This window comes from Pongo abelii, chromosome X, assembly GCF_028885655.2.
Source record: "Pongo abelii isolate AG06213 chromosome X, NHGRI_mPonAbe1-v2.0_pri, whole genome shotgun sequence".
Lineage (NCBI taxonomy): Eukaryota > Metazoa > Chordata > Mammalia > Primates > Hominidae > Pongo > Pongo abelii.
The window spans coordinates 77569545-77591104 of NC_072008.2; the positions used below are offsets into that span (position 1 = coordinate 77569545).

The 21560-nt window shown below is 44.4% G+C and overlaps 2 protein-coding genes across 3 annotated transcripts in view; one reads left to right on the plus strand and one right to left on the minus strand.

The window, feature by feature from the left end:
- Positions 1-21560, plus strand: part of DMRTC1B (DMRT like family C1B) — a 71761-nt gene that overhangs the window by 12987 nt on the left and 37214 nt on the right. The window lies entirely within an intron of this gene.
- Positions 17824-18831, minus strand: LOC112131009 (uncharacterized). Its single transcript, XM_054544768.1, has 2 exons — positions 18323-18831; positions 17824-18141 (listed from the first exon to the last, which is right to left on the minus strand). The coding sequence occupies exons 1-2, from the start codon at positions 18542-18544 to the stop codon at positions 17824-17826; spliced, it is 540 nt and encodes a 179-aa protein (XP_054400743.1). The 5' UTR covers positions 18545-18831.

Genomic DNA, 21560 nt, shown 5'->3' on the forward strand with positions numbered 1-21560 from the left:
TAAAATGATAAGCAGTTTTTCTCTGAGAGTTCTGTAGATCAGGGATCTGGGTATGGCTTAACTGGATCCTCTACTTCCCAGTCTCTCACAAGGCTGCCAGCCCAGGGACAACACTCTCATCTGTAGGCCTGACTGGGGAAGGATCGACTTCCAAGCTCACTCATGAGGCTGTTGGCAGGATCCAGTTCCTCATCTGTAGGCTCAACTGGAGAAAGATAGACTTCCAAGCTCACTCATGTGATTGTTGGCAGGCTCTAGTGGGTCGCTGGCCTGAGGGCCTCAGTTCCTCTATGGCTGTTGGCCAGAGACTTTCATCAGCTCCTCGCCAGCTGGCCTTCTCCATCTGGGCAAACACGCATGCAAGAAGAGCCTGAGGGAGAGAATGAATGCCAGCAGGTCAGAAGTCACAGTCTTGTTATAGCCTAAGCATGGAAATGACACGCCATCACCTTTGCCAAATTTCGTTGGTTAGAAGCAAGTCACTAGGTCGAGCCCACCCTCAAGGGGAGGGAATTCCATAGGAGCATGGGTGCCAGGAAGGGGGATCCTTGGAAGCCATTCTGGAAGGCTGCCCACCGCACCTGCTCCTGCACCCACCTCAGTATAGTGAGCCCCTTTGGGTATCAACCACCTTGACGGAGCAAATGGTTGATGGGCCACCTTGGACTGTGCTATGTGGCCTGCATCTATCTGATCCCACCTCTCTTCCAGCAGGCCCAGGACTCGAGTCTGCCTGGCCTTGCCTTCCTCCCCAAACCTATCAGCTACTCCTGGCCACTGAGCCCGTGAGATGTCACAGCAGCTGAAAATGGACCTGCTCCCTGTGACTGAAGCACACACCCATCACTCGAGTGGGACTGGGACCCAGGATGGTGCTCCAGGCTCCTCCTGGTAAAACAGAGGTGAAGGGCTCAGCTCTCCCACTGAGACAGGGCCCACCTCAGGAGAACACGGGTATAGGTGGGAGAGGCTGGGTCCAGAGTTATCTGTGAAAGCTGCAGAGATGTTCTTGCTTTTACCCTCTGGGTTGGGATTCTGGGTAGAATCCCCCCATGTTCTCCAGCAGACATCACAGAAACATCTCTAAGGCAGCGTGGGAGCACCCATGCCAGAGAAGGAGCTGCTCTGAAGCTGCGTGGAGACCCAGAAGTGTTCAGACGCCTAAGATGGGGGACCTACTCTAGGGAGGAGAGGAGTGAGTATAGATTGGGGATGGTTTGTGTGTCTCCAAAATGTATTTAACTCAAAAGCAGAGAGAGATGTGAAGCACATGTAGCAAAGCATTTTTAAGTAGGGATGGTGGCTGCTGTATTCTTCTCTCTGTTTTTCTGTAGGTTTGAAATATTTCAGTAGTACAATACTCTAAAAGTAGGAAACAGAAGAGAAGGAAGGGGCTCTCAGGACCCCTGGACTCCACGTTTCCCAGGTGTGTCTCAGAGCCAAATGCGTCAAGCTGGGGGGTGGCATTGTGAACTTGTGAGTTTCCTAGGAACCCAGTGGTTCCATTAGGCTGTGGGAATTGGGACTGCAGGTGGCTGGACTCCCATGGCAGAACCTTAGCCAGGAGCAGAGCCATCCCCGAGAAGCCTGGGCTTTTTCCAGTTCTGGGAAGCATCCACCAGACTCAGCTCTTCCCACTGCTGCTATTTTCTTGCAATATATATCAGGGGCAGCTTACAAAGAGACACGGTGTCATAATAAGAGACAAACGACCTGAGGTGATGGGTATGAGGCCATGTGCTGGAGGGGCTCTCTCCAAGCTTGAGGTGGGGGTTGTTGTGGTCAGATTATAACTTAATGCCTCTGAAGCCTTTCCTGTGGATTCTGCGACATCTTCTCTCCTTCTGACCTCACCTCCCCGTCCCTCAACCTACAGCCCTCCTCCCCGGCCCAAGGGCTATCACTCAGTCAGTGCCCATCAGCCACCCTATATGAAGTGTTTGAAACCAGTAGCGTGTTTACTGTCCATCGACCATTGTGCTATCGCAAAAGTGACTGGGGGACATGCAGTACTGCTCCAAGGTACAAGGACAGCAACCCATTTGGCTAGGTACCCATGCCTAACTCTCTCTCCACAGTGACCCCCTTCCCTGCCACCTTCACCGAAAGAGGCAAACCATAAATCACAGGAGGTGGATATTCATGGGGAGAGGGACATCAAATATCATAACACCAAAAGAGTCAAGTGTGCCAGTATGTATTTCACGCCCACTGGGGTGAGCAGGGGCATGGAGCAGCCAAAGGGGCTTGGTCACCGTTCACGGCTCTGTGTCTGCGGCCCCCGTGGTCTCAGTTTCTGAGTGTCCGGTATCCTCCCCTAGGGAGGAAAACAGAGTGACAATTGGACCCTTGGGAGCCCTGGGGATTCTGGCCTGGCCTGAGGTTCTCTTGGTGGGCTTGGCGGTGAGCAGTGAGAGAGGCAGAGGCTCTCGCCTGAAGCACTTGGTGAAACATGCCAGGGCTCCCTGGAACCAGCTCCTCCAACACCCTCTCAGAAGAGCAGGTTCCCTGGGCAAGCCTGGTCCTCTATGGTGTTGGCAAAATAAACCAAGGGCATAGTGTCTTTAGCTGAGCCAGTTCTGTTCAGGAAAATAGGGAAAAATCATTCTAGCCAGCACTAACATTGCTTCCTTCATTCATCGGGTGTTCGCTGGGGGCCTGTTATGTGTACACCAGGATCAGTTGCAGGTACTGGGGATACAGCAATGAACTCTAGAGATCTAGATCCCAGCTCTCTTGGGGCTGACTATCTGCCACGCTGGAGGGAAATCAGGCTCACCAGGTCCTCAAGAGTTTGCTCTTCCTTGGGAAGGCTAAAAACTGGAGCTGCCCACCTTGCAAAGTTGAGGGCGCCAGTCTGGGGGATGCGGCTTTCTCCATACAGTCAGATCAGGACTCAGCAGCAGCAGGAATGCCAGTGAAGGTCATGTTTTCTGAGAAGTGCGATGTACATGTGGTGTCTGACAGGACTTATTGTCAGAGGCCGGCAGAACTCTTCATTGCGCTGGGCCTCTGGCTCAGGGCCTGTCCCCCTCCTGAAAACCCATCGCCGTGTCCCTGGCCTGGATCTTCACCCTCCCCTCCTGTAGGTGAGTACGCTCTTTTCAAGCAGTTGATACATTCTCATAAACTCCCTCAAGTGCTGAGATGCCTCATTGACTAGTATCATCGCTTCCCTTTCCTCTCTCCCGACTCTCCCTTGAACCCACTCTGATCAGCTTCCAGCCCCACAATGCGACTCTCACGTGGATGATTAAATGACGAATTGAAAGTGATGGTTTCTGATTTTCATGCTACTCTACTTATATAAGCCTAAAGACTTAAGGAAAGATCTATTTCTGCATTGTTATCTTTAAGGTTTACTGAAATTCAAACCGGGGTACTTGCCAATTATATTTTTACCCCCACCAGCTCCATCTTCATGTCAAGAAACTCAGTGAGTAGACAACCCTGAAACTACCCCTAAATTCCCAGTGAGCAGAACCCCAGCATTGCTGGGGATCCACAATCAAACTCCAGGTTTCTCTTCTGTGCATTAGTGGAAGCCAACGTAGGGCGCTTGAGGGAAGCATGGGTGTAGAAAACTGTGTCTCACGGAGCCCTGAGGTTTTTAGCTGTAATTTTTGAGTCAGGCTGCTCAGTCAAGGCTCAGGCTCAGCCTACGGGAGCCTTCCAAGGTCCTGGCCTTGAGGATGCCCAAGGGTTTGTCAAGGGCTTGACAGAGCCCTTTTAGGACCCTGTGATGGGCCTTGAGACAGTGGCATCTGAGCCCCCAGGGCTCTGGTCTAGGAAGCATCAGTTTTCCCACCCTACTTCTAGTTAAGATTGGTGTCAGGAGGAAGAAAGAATTTGGGGATGCACCATAGGGTAAATATATTAAAACTGTTTAATCCCTGACAAATGGCACTCCAAATGTGGCGTGCACAGCATTTGGTGCATAGCGTGAATCTGTGCCAATTCACACTACCAGCGTCAGAACCTCAGTATATGATACCCGATTGGTATCATTATAATTTTAAATGTTTGTCAAGTTGCAGTTTGAAAAGTGGAATCTCATTGTTATCTTAATTCCATTATGACTTGTGATGTGGAGCTCCTATTCCTTTCATAGTGGCCGTTTGTATTTCTATAAATGGCCTGCTCAGATTGTTTGTTAGCTCTTCTATTGTTGTTTGTTCTCGCATGTGTTTCTTGAGTTGTCTCATCAGAGCTCTCTGTATATTGCAAATGTGATTATTTAGTCTGTTATAATTGAAGAAGATGTTTGCTCCCAGTCTCTCACTTGTGTTTGCATTTTTTTTCTTGTGTCTTCTCGTATGGACACTTTTCATTTGGGGTGTCTGTACAGACTGCTTTATTCAGGCCTCACCACAACCATGCGAGGTTGTTAGTATTTACCTCAGTTTTCTTTTTGTTTGGTTGGTTTTATTTACATTTAATAAACGCTTATTGAGTTAGGTGTCAGAGATACTCTGCGCACTGGGGATAGAATCACCATAGTTCCACGCGCCAAGGTCACACTGAGGGCTGGCGGCACAGTAATGAGCTCTACCCTTACAGAGCTTTCCATCTGTAAGAGTTTCAGGCACACTCTTAAACTTCTTTTTTTTTTCATTCATGATTTAAAAATGTATTACTTACACATAATTGTACATATTTATGGGGTACCGTGTGATGTTTCAACTCCTGTACACATTGTGTAATCTTCAAGTCAGGGTAATTACCATATTCATCACTTTAAACATTTATCATCTCTTTGCAGTGTTAACATTTAAAATCTTCTGGATTTACAATCTTGAAGTATACACTACATTGGTATTTTCTATACTCGCTCTACTGTGTAATAGAACACCAGAACTCGTTCTTTATGTCTAACCGTAACTTTTTACTTTTTTACCAACCTCTCCCGTTGCCCCACACCCCCTTCCCTCCCCAGCTTCTGGTAACCGCTACTCTAGTTTCTGCCCTATGAAATCAACTTTTTAAGATTCCACATCTGAGTGAGGTCATGTGGTGTTTGTCTTTCTGTGCCTGGCTTATTTCACTTAACATAATGTCCTCCAGGTTCACCCATGTTGCCTCAAATGACAGGATTTCATTTTGTTTTATGGCTGGATAATATTCCATTGTATATACAAGCCACATTTTTCTTTATCCATTCATCTGTAGATGGGCATTTAGGTTGATTCCATATCTTGGCTATTGTGAATATTGCTGCAACGAACACGGGAGTGCAGATGTCTCGTCAACGTGATGATTTCCTTTTCTTTCGCTATATACCCAGTAATGAGGTTGCTGAATCACACAGCAGTTCTATTTTTAATTTTTTGAGGAATCTTCATACTGTTTTCCATAATGACTGTAGTAATTTTCATTCCCACCAACAGTGCGTAGGTGTTCCTCTTTCTCAACATCCTCTCCAGCGTTTGTTACTTTTTGTCTTTTTGATAATAGCCTTTCTAACTGTGGCGAAGTGATACCACATTGCGGTTTAGATTTGTATTTCACTGATGGTTGGTGATGTTGACTGTTTTCATATATCCGTTGGCCATTTGCACATCTTCTTTTGAGAAAAGTCTATTCAGGCATTTTTCCCAACTTTTAATTGAATTATTATGAATTTTGCTATTGTTTGGGCTCCTTATATATTCTGGATATTAACCCCTTGTCAGATGCATAGTTTGAAAATACTATTTCTCTCATTCTGTAAGCCGTCTCTTTACTCTACTGATTGTTTCTTTTGCTGTGCAGATGCTTTATAGTCTGATATAATCCTATTGGTCTATTTGTGCTTTTGTTGCCTATGCTTTCGAGGCCTTACTGAAAAAAAAAATCGTTGCCCAGTTCAATTTCGTGAAACGTTTCCCCTATGTTTTCTTCTAGAAGTTTCACAGTTTCAGGTCTGACATTGCAGTCTTTAAGTCATTTTTATTTGACTTTTGTATATGGTGAGAGATAGGGGTCTGGTTTCATTCTTCCGATTGTGAACATAACAGTTTGTCCAGCACCATTTATTGGGGAGACTGTCCTATCCTCCATGTATGTTCTTGGCTCCTTTGTAGAAAATCAGTTTGCTCTTAATGCTTGGATTTATATCTGGGTTCCCTACAATGTTTTATTGGTCTATGTATCTGATTTTATGTCAGTGCCCTGTTGTATTGGTTGCTTTTGTATATTTCGAGGTCAGGTAGTGTGTTGTCTCCAGCTTTGTTCTTCCTGCTTGTGACTGGTTTGGCTATCAGCATCTCTTGTGGCTCCATACAAATATAGGATTTTTTTTTTCTATCCAGACTGTCATTGGTATTTTGACAGGGATGTCAAATGTCGAACATGGAGATCACTTTGGTTAATATGGACATTGTAACAATATTAATTCGTCCATGAATGTGGGATCTCTTTCCATTTATTTTTGTCCTCTTCGATTTCTTTTATCAGTGTTCTACAGTTTTCACTGTAGAGATCTTTCATCTCCTTGCTTAAGTTTATTGCTAGGATTTTATTTTTTATTTTTTTTGTGGCTATTGTAAGTGGAAGTACTTTCTTGATTTCTTTTTCAGATAGCTTGCTATATTGGCAAACAGACATGCTAGTGATTCCTGTATGCTGATTTTATATTCTGCAACTTTACCAAATTCAGTTATTAGTTCTAATAGTTACTTGGTGCAGTCTTTAGGGTTTTCTCTATATAAGACCACGTCATCTGTAAACAGGGACAATTTGACTTCCTCCTTTCAGGTTGGATGCTGTTATGGCTTGGCTGTGTCCCCACCCAAATCTCATCTTGGATTGTTGGCCCCATAATTGCCACGTGTTGTGGGAGGGACCTGGTGGGAGATAATAAAATCTTGGGGGCGGTTTCCCCCATACTGTTCTCGTGGTAGTGAATAAGTCTCACGAGATCTGTTGGTTTTATAAGGTGTTTCCCCGTTCGTTTGGCTCTCATTTTCTCTCTTGCCTGCCGACGTGTAAGATGTGCCTTTTGCCTTCCATCATGATTGTGAGGACTCCCTAGCCACGTGCAACTGTGAGTCCATTAAGCCTCTTTTTAAAAAATAAATTACCCACTCTCGGGTATGTCTTTATCAGCAGCGTGAGAACAGACTAATACAGGCACTCTTTATTTCTTTCTCTTGCCTAATTGCTCCGGCTAGAACTTCCAATACTAAGTTGAATTTAAGCAGTGAAAGTGAGCATTCTTTTCTTGTTACAAATCTTAGAGAAAAAGCTTCCAACTTTTTCCTATTCCGTATGATATTAGCTTTGGGTTTATCATATGTGGCCTTTATTTTGTTGAGGTATGTTTTTTACCTCTTTGCCCACTTTGCTGGGAGTTTCTATCATGGAGGGATGTTGACATTTTTTGAATGCTTCTCAGCATCTATTGAAATGAGCATATGGATTTTGTCCTTTGTTCTGTTGATGTGAGGCATCCCTTTTATTACATTGCACATATATTGAACCAACCTTGCATCCCTGGGATGAATCCCACTTGATCGTGATGGATGATGTTTTTAATGTGTTGCTAGTGTTTGGTTGAGGGTTTTCGCATCCATGCTTATTAGGGATATTGGTCTTTAGCTTTCTTGTTTTGTCATGTCCTCGTCTGGCTTTGGAATTACGGTAATGCTGGCCTCGTAAAATGTGTTTGAAAGTATTCCCTCCTCTTCATTTATTTGTTTGTTTGTTTGTTTGTTTTTAAGCCTTTGAGAAGAATTGGTACCAGTTCTTTACGTGTTTGGTAGAATTCACCAGCAAATCCATCAGGTCCTGGACTTTTCTTTGATGGGAGAGTGTTTACTCCTGCTTCAATGTCATTATTCCTTATTGTTTCTGTTCAGGTTTTCTATTTCTTTGTGATGCAATCTTGGTAGCTTGTATGTCTTCAGGAACTTATCTGTTTCTTCTAGATTTTGAATTTCTTGGCAGATGGTTGTTCATGATAGTCTCTTATCATCATCTCCACTGCTGTTGTGCCAGTTGTAATGTTTCCTTTTTTTATCTCTGTTTTTATTTGAGTCTTCTCTCTGTTTTCCTTAGTTAGTCTAGCTAAAGATTTGTCAACTTCTTTATCTTTTAAAAAGCTAACTCTTTGTTTTTTGATTTTTAAGTTGTTTTTAAAAAATCTCTACTTTGTTTATTTCTGCCCTGATCTTTGTTATTTCTTTTCTTCTGCTAACTTTGGGTTTTTTTGTTCTTTTTCTAGTTCCTTGGGGCGTAACATTAGGTTGTTTATTTGAGATATTTCCACTTCTGTTACACAGGCATTTATTGCTATAAACTTTCCTCTTAGAACTGCATTTGCTGTGTCCCATAGGATTTGGTATGTTGTGTTTCCATTTTCATTTGTCTCAAGGAATCTTTAAATTTCCTTTTTCCTTTTTAATTCCTTCATTGACCCATCCATTGTTCAGGAGCATGTTGTTTCATTTCCACGACTTTGCCCAGTTTCCAATATTCCCTCTGTTATTGATTATTTCACTGTGGTCAGAAAGTACTCAATGTGATTTTGATTTTTAAAAGTTTGTTAAGACTTGCTTTGTGAACTAACATATGGTCTATTCTGAGGAATGTTTCATGTGCTGTTGAGAAAAAATATGTATTCTGTGGCTTTTGGATGGAATGATCTGTACATATCTGTTAGGTCCATGGGGTCTAGAGTGCAGTTTAACGCCGACATTAATTTTCTGTTTGGTTAATTTTCTGTTTGGATGATCTGTCCACTGCTGAAAGTGGGGTATCAAAGTCCCTCACTATTATTGTATTATGGTCAATCTCTCCTTTCAGGTCTTTTAATATTTGCTTTACATATTTGGATGCCCTGGTGTTGGGTGCATATATATATAACACTTATAAATATATATATATTTACTATATATATATTTACAAAATATGTATATTTACAATGGTTAAAATATATGTATTTAACAAATATATATTACAATATATATTACAGTTGTTAAAATACATATATTTTGTAATATATATTACTATATATACAATTGTTACAAAAACATATGTATATATATACACACACATATATTTACAATTGTTATATCCTTTTGCTTTATTGACCTGTTTAACATCATATAATGGCCTTCTTTGTCTTTTTCTTTTTATGGTTCTTGACATAAAGTCTATTTTATCTGATCTAAATAGAGGTACTCCCACTCTGTTTCGGGTTCCATTTGCATGGAATGTCTGTCTCCAACCCTTTGCTTTCAGTCTGTGTGTGTCTTTGTCGGCGAAGTGAGTTTCTTTTAGACAGTATTTAGTTGGGGCTTGTGTTTTTAGCCACTCTATGTCTTTTTTTTTTTTTTTTTTTCTTTTACAAGTATTTATTCTGGTTGCTAAATGAAGTATAGACTAATGGAAGACACAAAAATATAAACAGGGAGATGGTTTACTTAGGAGGTTTTATTTTATTATCTGGGAAAGATAAGATGATGAGGCATTGCCTGAATCCTTCATTTCACTCTTTATCACAGTTGTTTTATGTTAGTTTAAAAACATTTAGTGGTCTCTAGGGTGGAAAAATAAAAGGCCAACCCATTTTAGTAGACAGTTGCCTTAGCTTCTGACACTCTATGTCTTTTAATTGGAGAACTTAGTCCATTTACATTCAAGTTTATCACTGACAGGTAAAAGTTTAACACTACCACTTTGTTACCTGTTTTCTGGTTTTTTTTTTTTTTTTTTTGGTTGATCGGTTCTTCCTTTGTTTCGCTCTTACTGTCGTCTTTTGCTGTTATGTATTTTTCTCTAGTAGTAAATTTTGATTCCTTCCTATTTATATTTTAGTGTCCCTATTATAGGTTTTTGCTTCGTGGTTACCATGATGAGATGTACAGAATATGTCTTATAATTACAACGGGTTATTTTAAACAGATAGCAGTTTAACTTTAATCACAGGAAAAATGAACAAAAACAAACTCTACACTTTAACTCACCCCTCCCTCCACACTTTGACTTTTTGATGTTTTAAGTTACATCTTTTTGTATTCTTATCTCTTAACCAATTGTTGTAGCTATTACTGTTTTGAACAGTTTTGTCTTTTAGGTTTCACACTTAAGATATATTTGGCAACCCACGATGACAATATTATAGCATTGTAAATTTGTCTGCTTTCTTACTATTACCTGTGAGTTTTATACCTTTGGATATTTTTTTCTTACATGTTAGTGTTCTTTTCTTTCAGACTGAAGAAACCCCGTTAGCATTTCTTGTAAGACAGGTGTTGTGTTCATGATTTTTCTCACCTTTTTTCTTTTCTTTCTTTTCTTTTTGTTTCAGGAAGTCTTTTTCTTTCTTTTTTTGTTGGAAGGATAGCTTTGCTGAATATGGTATTCTTGACTGACAGTTTTTTTCCCCTTCATCATGTTGAATGTATCATTCCCCCCTTTCCTGGCCTGCAGGGTCTCTGGTGAGAAATCCACTGAAAGCTGTATTGGTGATCCATTGAGTGTGATATGTTGTTTTTGTTGTTTTCCTCTTGATGCTTTGAGCATTTTTCTTTGCCTTTGATTTGTTTAAATAATTTGAATATGGTGTGCCTTGGGGAATTTGTCTTTGGGTTGAATTTTATTTGTCACCTCTGAGCTTCCTGTGCCTGAATGCTGTGATCTTTCTCCAGATTTGGGAAATTTCAGCCATTATTTTTCTAAATATGCTTTCTAGACCTTGTATTTTTTTTTGTCTTCTTCAGTAATTTCTGTTATGCAGAGCCTAATTTTCTTGATGATGTCTTATAATTCTTAAAGTCCTTCTTCCCTCTTTTAAAATGCTTTTGTCTTTTTCCTCCTCTATATATGTGCTGTCTTGGAGCTTACAGATTCTTTCCTCTGGTCAACTCTGCTGTTAAACCTTTCTAATGAGGTTTTCAGTTCAGTCACTGTATTCTCTATTTTAGGACTTCTGGGTTTTTTTGTTTGTTTGTTTGTTTTTATTTCTTTGTCAATTTTTTTTGTTTTGTTCCTGGAGTGTTATTCAAATTTTATTTAGTTTGTTATCCATATTGTCATGTAATTCCCCAAACTTCTTTAGGATTATTCTGAATTGTCTGTCAGACATTCCATAGATCTTCAGTTTTTCTGGGTCTGTTACTGGAGTTTGGTTGGTTTCTTTTGGCGTGTCATATTTTGTGAGTTTTCACAATCCTTGTCTCTTTATGTTGATGTCTGTGTGTTTAAGGAGATGCTCACCTCTTCCAGGTTTTGCAGCTGCTCCTTGGTGGTGTTAAAACTTTACTACTTAATATTGGAACTTCATCCCTGGCCAGCTGTTGCTTTCAGTCTGGAAAAGACTTACTGTGAGCACCAGAACTTAAATGCTCCACTGGAACTATATTGCTGCCCTGCCACTGTTTCTTGGTCTGGGGAAGACTTAAGCGAACACTGGCCCATTATTGCCAACCTTTTAGTTCTTTCCAGGTCAAGGGAAGGCTCCACGTGATCACACGGGCTTAGTGGGAAATCTGGCCAGGGATTTGGGCCTTCCTGTGTGTTGCGCCCCCAGCAGTGCTATGGTTCTGGCCAGTCTCCTCAGCATTGGCATGCCCACTGATCGTGGCACAGAGCAGCTGCCAAGATCCACGTGAGAGTTGCTGTGATCAGTGCACCCACTTTCTGTTCCCAATTTACCCCAGGTGTTTCAGCTCTCTTCTGGAACTCTGAAGGGTACCCATGGGATAGGGCTGGAGGGGACTTCCCATGAAGATTCCCAGACTGGTGGGGAGGTCACATGTCCACTTCCAATTCCCTCCTTCCACCTCAGAAATTGTGGATCTAGAGAAATTCTCTGTGGGTAGCATTATGCTGGTTTGGGGGAGGAGGTGGCACAGTCTAACGTGACTGTTGTTCCTCTTACTGGTTGTGGTTTTTCTCAGTTTTGTCATCCCAGGAAGTTTCCTTGCTTCTCCCCCAAGTTCTAATGAAATCAGGGTGGTATTCTCGTCTTTGATTAATTTGTAGTTGTACTTTTGTGAGAAGAGTGGTACTGTGGGATCATCTGTTCAGCCTTCTTGCTGACGTCACTCCTCCTATTTACCCCAGTGTTCAAATGCAGAAAGCGAGGCTAAGAAAAAGTGCAGGGATTTGTCCCTAGATTCTAATCCAAGATCCCAACCTATGTGTGCCTAACTGGAAAGCTATGCAGTGACGCGGGCCCATGGCAGGCTATAGGCCAACATTCAAGCCCCATTCATACTGGCCTCCTCCTAGACACAGAGGGAACACAGCATGTAGCAGAACAAGCCCTCTTTTGTCCTCAGAGGCGTGTGCCTACTTCAAAGCCCACAAGACAAGGAATGGCAGAAGAAGGGGCATAATAATGGGCCTGCTGGACAGGACGCTGTAGTGAGGGTTGGGAGATCTGGGGGCCAGGACAAGACCCACCACTGACTGTGACTTTGTCTAAGCAACTGGCTCTCTCCTGGCCACTTCTCTAATAACCAGATAACAGTTCTGAGCCACCGTTGCAAGTGTCAGAAAGGTGGGTTCTTTGACCCCAGCTGGGATAAAAGGAAAGGGGGTGAGACATACCTCCAGCAATCATTTCAGCAGCCCATAGCTCTTATCAATGCAACCTCTCAGGCTTAGCAGCTATTGCTAGTATCATCATGATTTGCATGTAAATGACTGCTGCTGGATGATGATCTGGGGACAAATGGCATCCAACGCTTATCCCAAAGGGCCTGATCTCAAGGAACCTGATGGATGTTGCCTCTAGGCCTGGTACAACACCAGCTGCTCTGTGGAGGGGGCATCCCAAGTAATCTTCACAACCCCTCTGTGAGACGCTTTCCTTCCCGCCCCCACAAAGAGTAATAGCATCGGTCCTTCTCAACCACCCAGGACTGCTGTGAGGAGTAATGAGAAAGCTCCCAACAGCCCTGGAAGATATTAGAAAGTGAGATACACCTGCTATGTACCCGCAACAACAACAACAACAACAACAAAAAACAAGAACATGGGGAACATGATGCAAGTCCAACAGATTACTCATGCAGGCAATTGCAGAAAACATACCAGAGCTGTGTATTATGAGACAAATGGTCATCAATATTACTACTAATCATTAAATGCCCGCTGATGATACTATTCCCAGTGGAGTTACAAATGCCACCCAAAGAATCCGTAGCTCCTGTCCTCTCGGTAGATATGGATAGTCACTGTTACTGGGGACCAGGTTTTGCCTGGCACGCCCCCACACGTTTTATCCCATCTAGTTTTCACAGCAAGTAAATAAGACAAGTCTAGCTCCTACCTCTGGGAGGAGGCTGTTCACCCTCCCCTCACAATCCCCAGAGGACACTGATGAATAAGTAAACCAAGGCCAAAGCCTCCTAACCCATGCTCCATGGTGTGTGCCAGTGGTTTATGATGTCTCTGCAATACAGGTCTTGTCCGCCCTTAAGTGGCCAATTAGGGCCTGGGACAGCCTGCAAATATTACCCAACATGGTTGAGCACCACCAGTTTTGAGCCTCACCTTTACACCATACACCAAAACATACATGTGTTATCGTGTATGTAAAAAAACTCCAAACCAAGCCGAAACAAGAACAGGATGTGTATAAATTTCCTGAATGGGGTAGAATTCTGGTTATTTCCTGTGTAATTGCCAAGTATGTTCAACGTAGCTTCTCAGCAACCCATCAGCTATATGAAACTTGGCAGAACCGAAGACTAGACCCGATTTCTTCAGCCTTTCACTGAATTCTCCTCCTCCGCCTGTGATCCCTATCTTGGTCAATGGTACCCCAGGGCCACAAGTCACTCAAGCCAGAAACCTGGGTGTCATCCTTGGCCCCTCTCTGGACCTTGCCCCAGGCCCACCTCCAACCTAACACAGCACCATTCTATCTATCCTATGAAAAGCATCTCTCAAATAGTGCCACTTCCCTCCAAACCCTCTTCCACTAATTTTCCCCACAAACTTTAAAACCCACGAGTGAGTGAGTGCATTTTCTTTGGGCACAATTTCTCCCTATGCCCATCTATTTTCTGTGATTGAGACTAGGGGTGTCTAAAGATGGCCAGTGAATGAATAAAATTGACTGGCAGGGTCACAGAAACAAGCAAAGCCCACGTTGACCCTCACTGGCATGATCTCATTACACTTCCTCATGCTGGAGTCCCAGGAAAGCCAAGTCTCTCTTTGTAATCAGTGCAGTGAGGATGGGTCAGCCTTTTATGAGAGTGGCCTTGGAGCGTGTGCTCCCCCTTGGGATGGCTTAAAGGTTGAGCTGCCCACCCTGTGACGCTGAGGGCACCACTCTGGGGGTTCCAGCGAGATGCAGCTTTCCCCCTACAGGAAATAAAACAGATGAATGTGATTTGATATGACCAATGTGAGGTCCCATCACTCATTAGTATGTGTCTGGAAGGCCCACGGTTAGGCTCCATCTTTTGTAGGAGAGCAGCAGTCTTCCGACTGTTCTCAGGAGTACTCTGGCGGTCTGTAGAATTACCTCAGGTGACCATGGGGAGCACTGGAGGAGGGGCACGACAGATGCAGTTTTTTCCCCATTAGGTCGCACCATCATTTTACCAGTCAAAACAATTCCCCAGTGGGTGAAGTGTGGGAGGAGATTGGGCACTGTGTGGTGGGAACTGTCTCCAAGCACCCTGTTACCTGGGAACCCTGACTCCATGAATGTTTTAGCTTTGTTGCATGTGGGACTGCAAGTACAGTGTCCCCATCACCAAGAGCATGGGCTGTAACTCACAGTTCATTAGGACCCCCTAGATTTGTAGTTGGTGACAGTGGCTCTTAGACTGCGTTGCTGTAATGGAAGGGTCCTTGCCTCAGATCAACCAGGGACTGTATCTTGGCTCCCTCTTGTGCTGGCGATGGGACCTCAGAATGGTGATCACACCACTCACCTTGATCCGGATGGTGGAATAATAAAACAAAAGCATGTGACGCTCCTGTAACACAGCAGGCTGTGTAACATTTCATGGAGCTAAGTACAAATGTTGCTACCTCTGTAAGGCTGCCCAGGATTCACGGGAACATAGCACCAGAGAGATTGAGGACGGGTGGGGCAGAAAAACAAGCTTAATCTCTTGCTCACTCGCACAGTCCAATGGTCTTCTGTTCACCAGAAGTGCTGGGTGATCCTGGAGCAGTGGAATTTCTGACCCCACACCTTCTTCTGAGGCACTGCCCACTTTACTTTACTGACCTACCTGAGACATCTCTCAGGCACGGGGATTGTGAGGTGATGTAAACGCGGGTTGGGGGGAGGTGTAAGCAAAGGAGAAGAACTCATAACTCGGTCACAGTCATATTTCAGAAACAAAGGTGTAAAGCTGACGACCCGTGCCTTCCCCTATTGCTGACCTGTCTTTCCCCATTCCTGCATGTGATTGCCCTGTATGCTCAAATGGTTCATTATGCAACGGGTAATGGGCCTGCTCTCGAGATGCACGAGCATCTGTTTTGTGTCGCTGTAACAGAATACATGAGACTGCGTGATTTATAAACAAAAAAATATTTATTTAGCTCATGGTTCTGCAGGCTGGAAAGTTGAAGGGCATGGCCCTAGCTTCAGGCGAGGGCTTGTGTGCTGTGTCATAATGTGGTGAGGAAGGTCAAGGGGGAAGTGGACACATGCAATGAGAGAAAACCTGAGGGGCATCCTGGCTGTATAGCAACCTACTATCTTGGGCACTTTGTCCATTCCTACGAGCACTAATCCAGTCTCGCCAGAGCAAGAACTCACTCGCTACTGTGAGGAGAGCACCAAGACACCTACAAGGACAAAGGTGGAGCCCTCATAACCCAAACAACCGTGCACTAAGCCTCACCTCCCAGCACCACCACCTTGGGGACCAAATTTCAACATGAGTGGAATCTCCTGTGTATACGGGGCTGGCAGAGGAAAGCATCTTCTGCTGTGAGGCTGCAGAGTCCACTGGCCTGCACAATGGGGAAGGCAGGGAAGTCCGCATGGTCCATCCAACCCAAGAGGGCCTGAGGTGGACGATGGCAACTAGAGGTTGAATCAGCAGTGGAGGTGTTCCTTTCAGGAGATGATGCGTAGTGCTGTGTGTGGGAGTCAGTCAGCATCTGGTGGGTAGTGGGCATATGGTTCTGGGCAAAGCAGACTTGGACAATGTTAGGATCAGATTGGAGAGCCCTGGAGAGAGTTTGGTGCTGGGGAGCAGGGCTCCTTGTTGCTGAGTCTGACTACCTTTAAATCCCATCTCTGCCACTTGGGTTTCAAGTGTGACTGCCGAGTTGTGCCCTATCCACCAGATTTCCCCACATCATTTCTTGTTTCAACAAGTATTCGCATCCTAAATACACACACACAAGCACAAGCATGCCCATGCACATGCATGCACAGACTCTCCCTGACACTCCCTTACCAGTGCAATGACTGAGCTCATGGTTATGACAGCAGCTATGAAGGAACGAACACCCAACAAGCCCCCAGCCCTAGGGAGTTGGAACGCTGCTCCTCTTTTGGACTAAACATGGGGTTTAGGGCTAAACCCCATGATGTGAAGTCCTAGCCCCTTTTGGAGAAGCAGCAACATGGAGCTGAACTTCCCCCACTGAGTTAGGGCCCAGCTCAGGAGGACAGAGGCATTGTGGGGAGATAGGTGGTACCTGTGCCATCGAAAAAGCTGCAGAGACATGGGATCTAAAGAACTCCATCACTCCATAATTAACAGCTCTGTCTGTTCAGTACCCATGGGTCTCACCGTGGCTGTTCCCCAGGAATACAGGAAAAGGGCTGTGGGACTTCCAAATGCTGTCGCCTACCTGAACCTTACCCCATCTGGATTTCATTTGAGCTTAAAGGCCCTGGACCTCTGAAGAACCAGAGGGTGAGTAATTCACCCAGCAGGCCCTAAGAAAGCATTTTTTTTTTTTTCTCTCCTGGCTTTGCACAGGGGACTACATGAGACAGGGGAGGGGGAGAGAGAATTTTGGTGTTCCTGTGTCCTAGTTAGGCTTCTTGATGCTAAAAAGCACATCCAATATCCTTGTCCATTTACTTTGGTGACTCCTGGTGCTGCAGTTTCTAACAGGGCCTCCTCCATGGTTGTTAGTTAACAGGGACAATTATGCTCCAACTGCCCCCCTTTCAGAATTCTCCTGCTGATACTGTGTTGCAACACATATCAAGGTCACCTTAGGAAGGCAAAAGAAAAAAAAATCAAGTCCTCATGTTATGGAAAGGAACAATGCATAGTTGGAGACAAGGCCGTCTGTTGGAAGGGGTCTCTGTCTTGTGGTGGGGTAGGGGGGCTTGGGAGCTCTTTGTCAGTATAGGGGTTAACACCTTTTCTGAGATCCACAGATTCTTCCTCCACATGACCCTCTCGCCTCTGCATGTAAACACCGCCCAGTTTTCCTCAGATATGAAGAATGTGTGCATTGCTGGGGGTAAAAGAGATGTTATTCCGTCCTCATTCCTGCACGTAAGTGCCCCGCCAGGGTCAGAGCTGTGAGCCGTGGAAGACTCACCGTTGATTGGCTACAGCCCATTGCCACCAGGACCTAGTAACAAGCAGCGCTGCCTCGAGGAGGAGGGGGGACAGCCTAACAGGGCTAAGGAAGATGCTAGCTCTCTCCCTTCACAACCCCACCACCGCCAAAGCTGACCACCCCCAGTTCAGCCAACGTGTTGAAAGTTACATCAAATGCCACAAAGCAAAAACAGTCAAGCGTGCCAGCATTTATTTCAGGCCCGGTGACCGGGACACTGGGGCGAGCAGGGGCATGGAGCAGCAGAGGGGGCTCGGTCACCGTTCACGCCTGTGTCTGTGGCTCCGGTGGTCTCAGATTCCGAGTGCCCGGTGTCCTCCCCTAGGGAGGAGAGCAGAGTGACAAGTGGACCCTCGGGAGCCCTGGGGATTTCTGACTTGGACTGAGGTTCTCTTGGTGGAACAGGAAGGGGAGGCGGATGGGCTTGGTGGTGAGCAGTGAGAGAGGCAGAGGCTGGCTCCGAAGGAGCTCTCGCCTGAAGCACTTGGTGAAACATGCCAGGGCCCTCGGGAACCGGCTCCTCCGAGACCCTCGCAGAAGAGCAGGTTCCCTGGGCAAGCCTGTGCCACTGGATGGGTCCTCCGCGGTGTCAGACACAGCCACCCATTCCTCAGGGTCTTTTTGCGGCCCTTTCACATTCTGAAAGACAGACTCAATAGCTGGATCCTGATGATCCCTCCCATCCCTGGCTTCCCTTACGCAACTGTTGTGTGCATCTCCGGCCCTCTTCCGTGGGTTGGGGATGCAGCAGTGACCTGCACAGACCAAAGCCCAGCCTCCTAGGGGACATTCCAGGACAATGGAGGGAAGCCAGACTCACCAGGTCAGCAGGTGGAAGGAAGGGAGTGAAGATCATGCTTCCAGGAGTGTGCGATATGCCGGTAGGGACCAACAGGACTTCAATGAAGACACCGGCGAAGCTCGTCACTCTGCCGGGTGCAAAGAGGCCGAGGGCCTGCCGCCTCCACGCCCCATTCAGCCCCTCTGCCCCTGCCCCATCGTCCCTCCCCCCTACAGTCTCGTGCTCCAGCAGCGGATACATTTCTGGTATGTCACATTCCGTTTGTTTCTGTATCTCGTACTCCCACTCTTCCAATCTTTCTTTCCTTTGCTTCTTCTTCCTGGCCCTCTCAGCAGGCTCGAGCCACGTTTCTCCTTGCCGAGCAGAAAAAGCAGAGGTCTTCAAGCTGGTGGTGAGTCATCATTTGGTGGGGATGCCACAGACCCGAGTGTCCATGTGGGTGCTCTCCTGCCTTTGATTCACAGGATTATGTACATGGATGCCCTGGGCAGGTGTATGAGTCCAAATGAATCGTCACAGCAAGGAGAGTGAGCTGGGTAATGGTATCCAGAGTCCAAATCAACAGCAGTTTTCTTTCCAGAGGTTTATGTGAGACTCCACGTCTGTGTAACAGTCAGTATCAGGTGGTTTAGGGCCTGGAGGGCTTGGAAAATGTGAGAGAGAGGGAGAGGTGAAGGGCCTGGGCTGGGGTGAGTTGAAAGTAGAACAGCCGACCAGCCTGGGCAGCATAGGGAGACCCCACCCCCACAGAAAATTTCAAAAGTAGCCTGGCATGGTGGCACACACCTGTAGCCCCACCTACTCAGGAGGCTGAGCAGGGAGGATTGCTTGAGCCTGGGAGGCGGAGGCTGCAATGAGCTGTGATGGCACCACTCCACTGCACTCCAGCCTGGGAGACAGAAGGAGACTCTGTCTCAAAAACAAACTGACAAATCAAACAAACAAACAAAAGAAAGTAGAAGAGCAGAGGTGAAAGCTCCTTGTTGCCTAGTCTTGCTATGTCAAAATCAGGCTCTGACATTTGGGTTACAAGCAATGCTGCCAAGTTATGCCCCCTGTTTACTAACCAGGTCTGTGGGGTCTGCACCGCTGACTTCACAGGAGCTCCCTGCAAACAGTACCCTGAAGGGAAAGTGGAAGTAGGTGGCCTCAGAGCCTTTATTTGGCTTTTGAAATAATAGTGCTGTTTAGGAAGGCATCTCTTACATAATCCTGAGGCTACAGAATTGATCTCTGTGAGCCTATCATGGGCCGTGCCCTGAATGAGGCTCTGCTTCAAGCTCTTCTGTGAGGGAGAAACCGAGAGAGGCATGAATGTAACAGAGAGTGGTGGAGGGACGTTTATGGGGCTATGGGAGGACTGAGGAGGCGGGCAGTCACTCAGCCTTGGGAATTGGAACGGAGTCAGTGAAGAGTTCCCAGAGGAGGCGTGCCTGAAAGGAGGGACAAAAGAAATTGGCCAAGAAATAGAGAAAAGGGAGAGCATCACAAGTAGAAACCCAAGACAATACCGTGAGTTTTTGCAACTGAAAATATGTAGGCCTGGTTTTCTGTTCTAGGGTTTAATAGAAGTCAAAGTCAGTCACGAGGTTCCAGTCCAGGAACCTGAAAAGCTGTGCCTCACAGAGACACTGAACCCTGGTTTTTGAGAACCCAAAGTGTATATTTTTAATAGAATTTTGATAGCAGTCCATTGATCATTTTTCCAGTGTGATTCATGCTTCATGTGTCCTACCTAAGATATTGTTGCCAAGCCTCACAACAGAGATTTTCTCTTCTGTTGTTTGTAGGTTTTAATATTTTGCAATTTACACTTAGCTCTAGGATTTATTTTGAATTAATGCCTGCATGAAGTGTGAATAATGTCGGGATGAATGGTGAGATATTGAAGTTGTTTGGGTCTTCCGTAAAGAGATCTACTTTTTCCAGCACTATTAGTTAATTGTCAGCTAATTTAACTATCTTTGAGCCTTTATTAGAAATCAACTTACTATATATATGTAAGTCTATTTCTAGCCCTTCTTCTACTTCATCCAATGATCCCTATGTGAATTCTTAAGGTCATACCAGGCTGTCATGATTACCATGTCTTTATATTAAGTCAGAGACTTTGGTGATGTAAGTCCTTCATGTTTGTTCTTTTCCAAATGGCTTTGGATCTTCTATGTCGTTTGCATTGATATATAACTTTTGAGAAACAGTTCTTCACTTTAATTATGATTATGGTGAGCCTATAGATCAACTACTTGAGAATTGACATCTTAACCTGAGTCTTCTGATCAATGAACATTATATATCTCTGTTTATTTAGGTCTTCACTTTCTCTCGCCAGTATTTTATAGTGGTCTGCATACAGGTCTTTCACATATTACATTAAAATTCTCAATAGATGCCTCATTTGTTTTGCTGTAATTATAAATGACATTTTAAATAGGGTCATCTCCAATTACTTGTTCCCAGTATGTTGAAATACAGTGGGTTTTTGTATGTTGAGTTTCTGTCTTGTAACTTTGTTATGTGACTTGTTAGGTCTAGGAGATGTTTATCCCCGCATTCCTTAGTATTTTGTATATAGACTATCATGCTATTTGTAAATGGAAAGGTTTTTTTTATTCCTTCCTATTCAATCTGTATGCCTTTTATTTATTTTCCTTGGCTCATTGCACTAGCTGGGACCTCAAGGATAATTGTATACACATAGTAAGAGTCTGCCTTATTTTTAATCTTATGGGAGAAGCATTCAGTATTTCACCATTAGACATGGTGCCAGCTGCAGGTTTTTTGTAGGAGTACTTTATTAGGTTGAGGACGTTGCTTTATGTACTTATCAAGTGGTTTGGGTTTTTTGGTCATGAATGGGTGTTTTATGTTATCAAATTACTTTTCTGTTATATATCTGGATAATAAATGCTTTTTCTTTTATTCCATTAATATGGTGAAATATATTCACGGATTTTTAATGGTAAAATGACCTTATATTCCCAGGACACACTGTGCTTGGTAATAGATTATTTTTTTTCATGTATTATTGGATTCAAGTTGCTAAAATTTTATCAAGGAGTTTTGTATCTATGCTCATTAGGAACACTGGTTTGTAGTACTTTTTTTTTCTTCTGGTATCTTTTTTCTATTTATTTTTTAAATAAAAGTAATGCTGCCATCATAAAATGAACTGGAAAGTGTTCCCTCCTGTATTTTCTAAAAGTGTTCTTTTGGGACTGCTACTATGTTTTCTTTAAATGTATGATACTGCTAA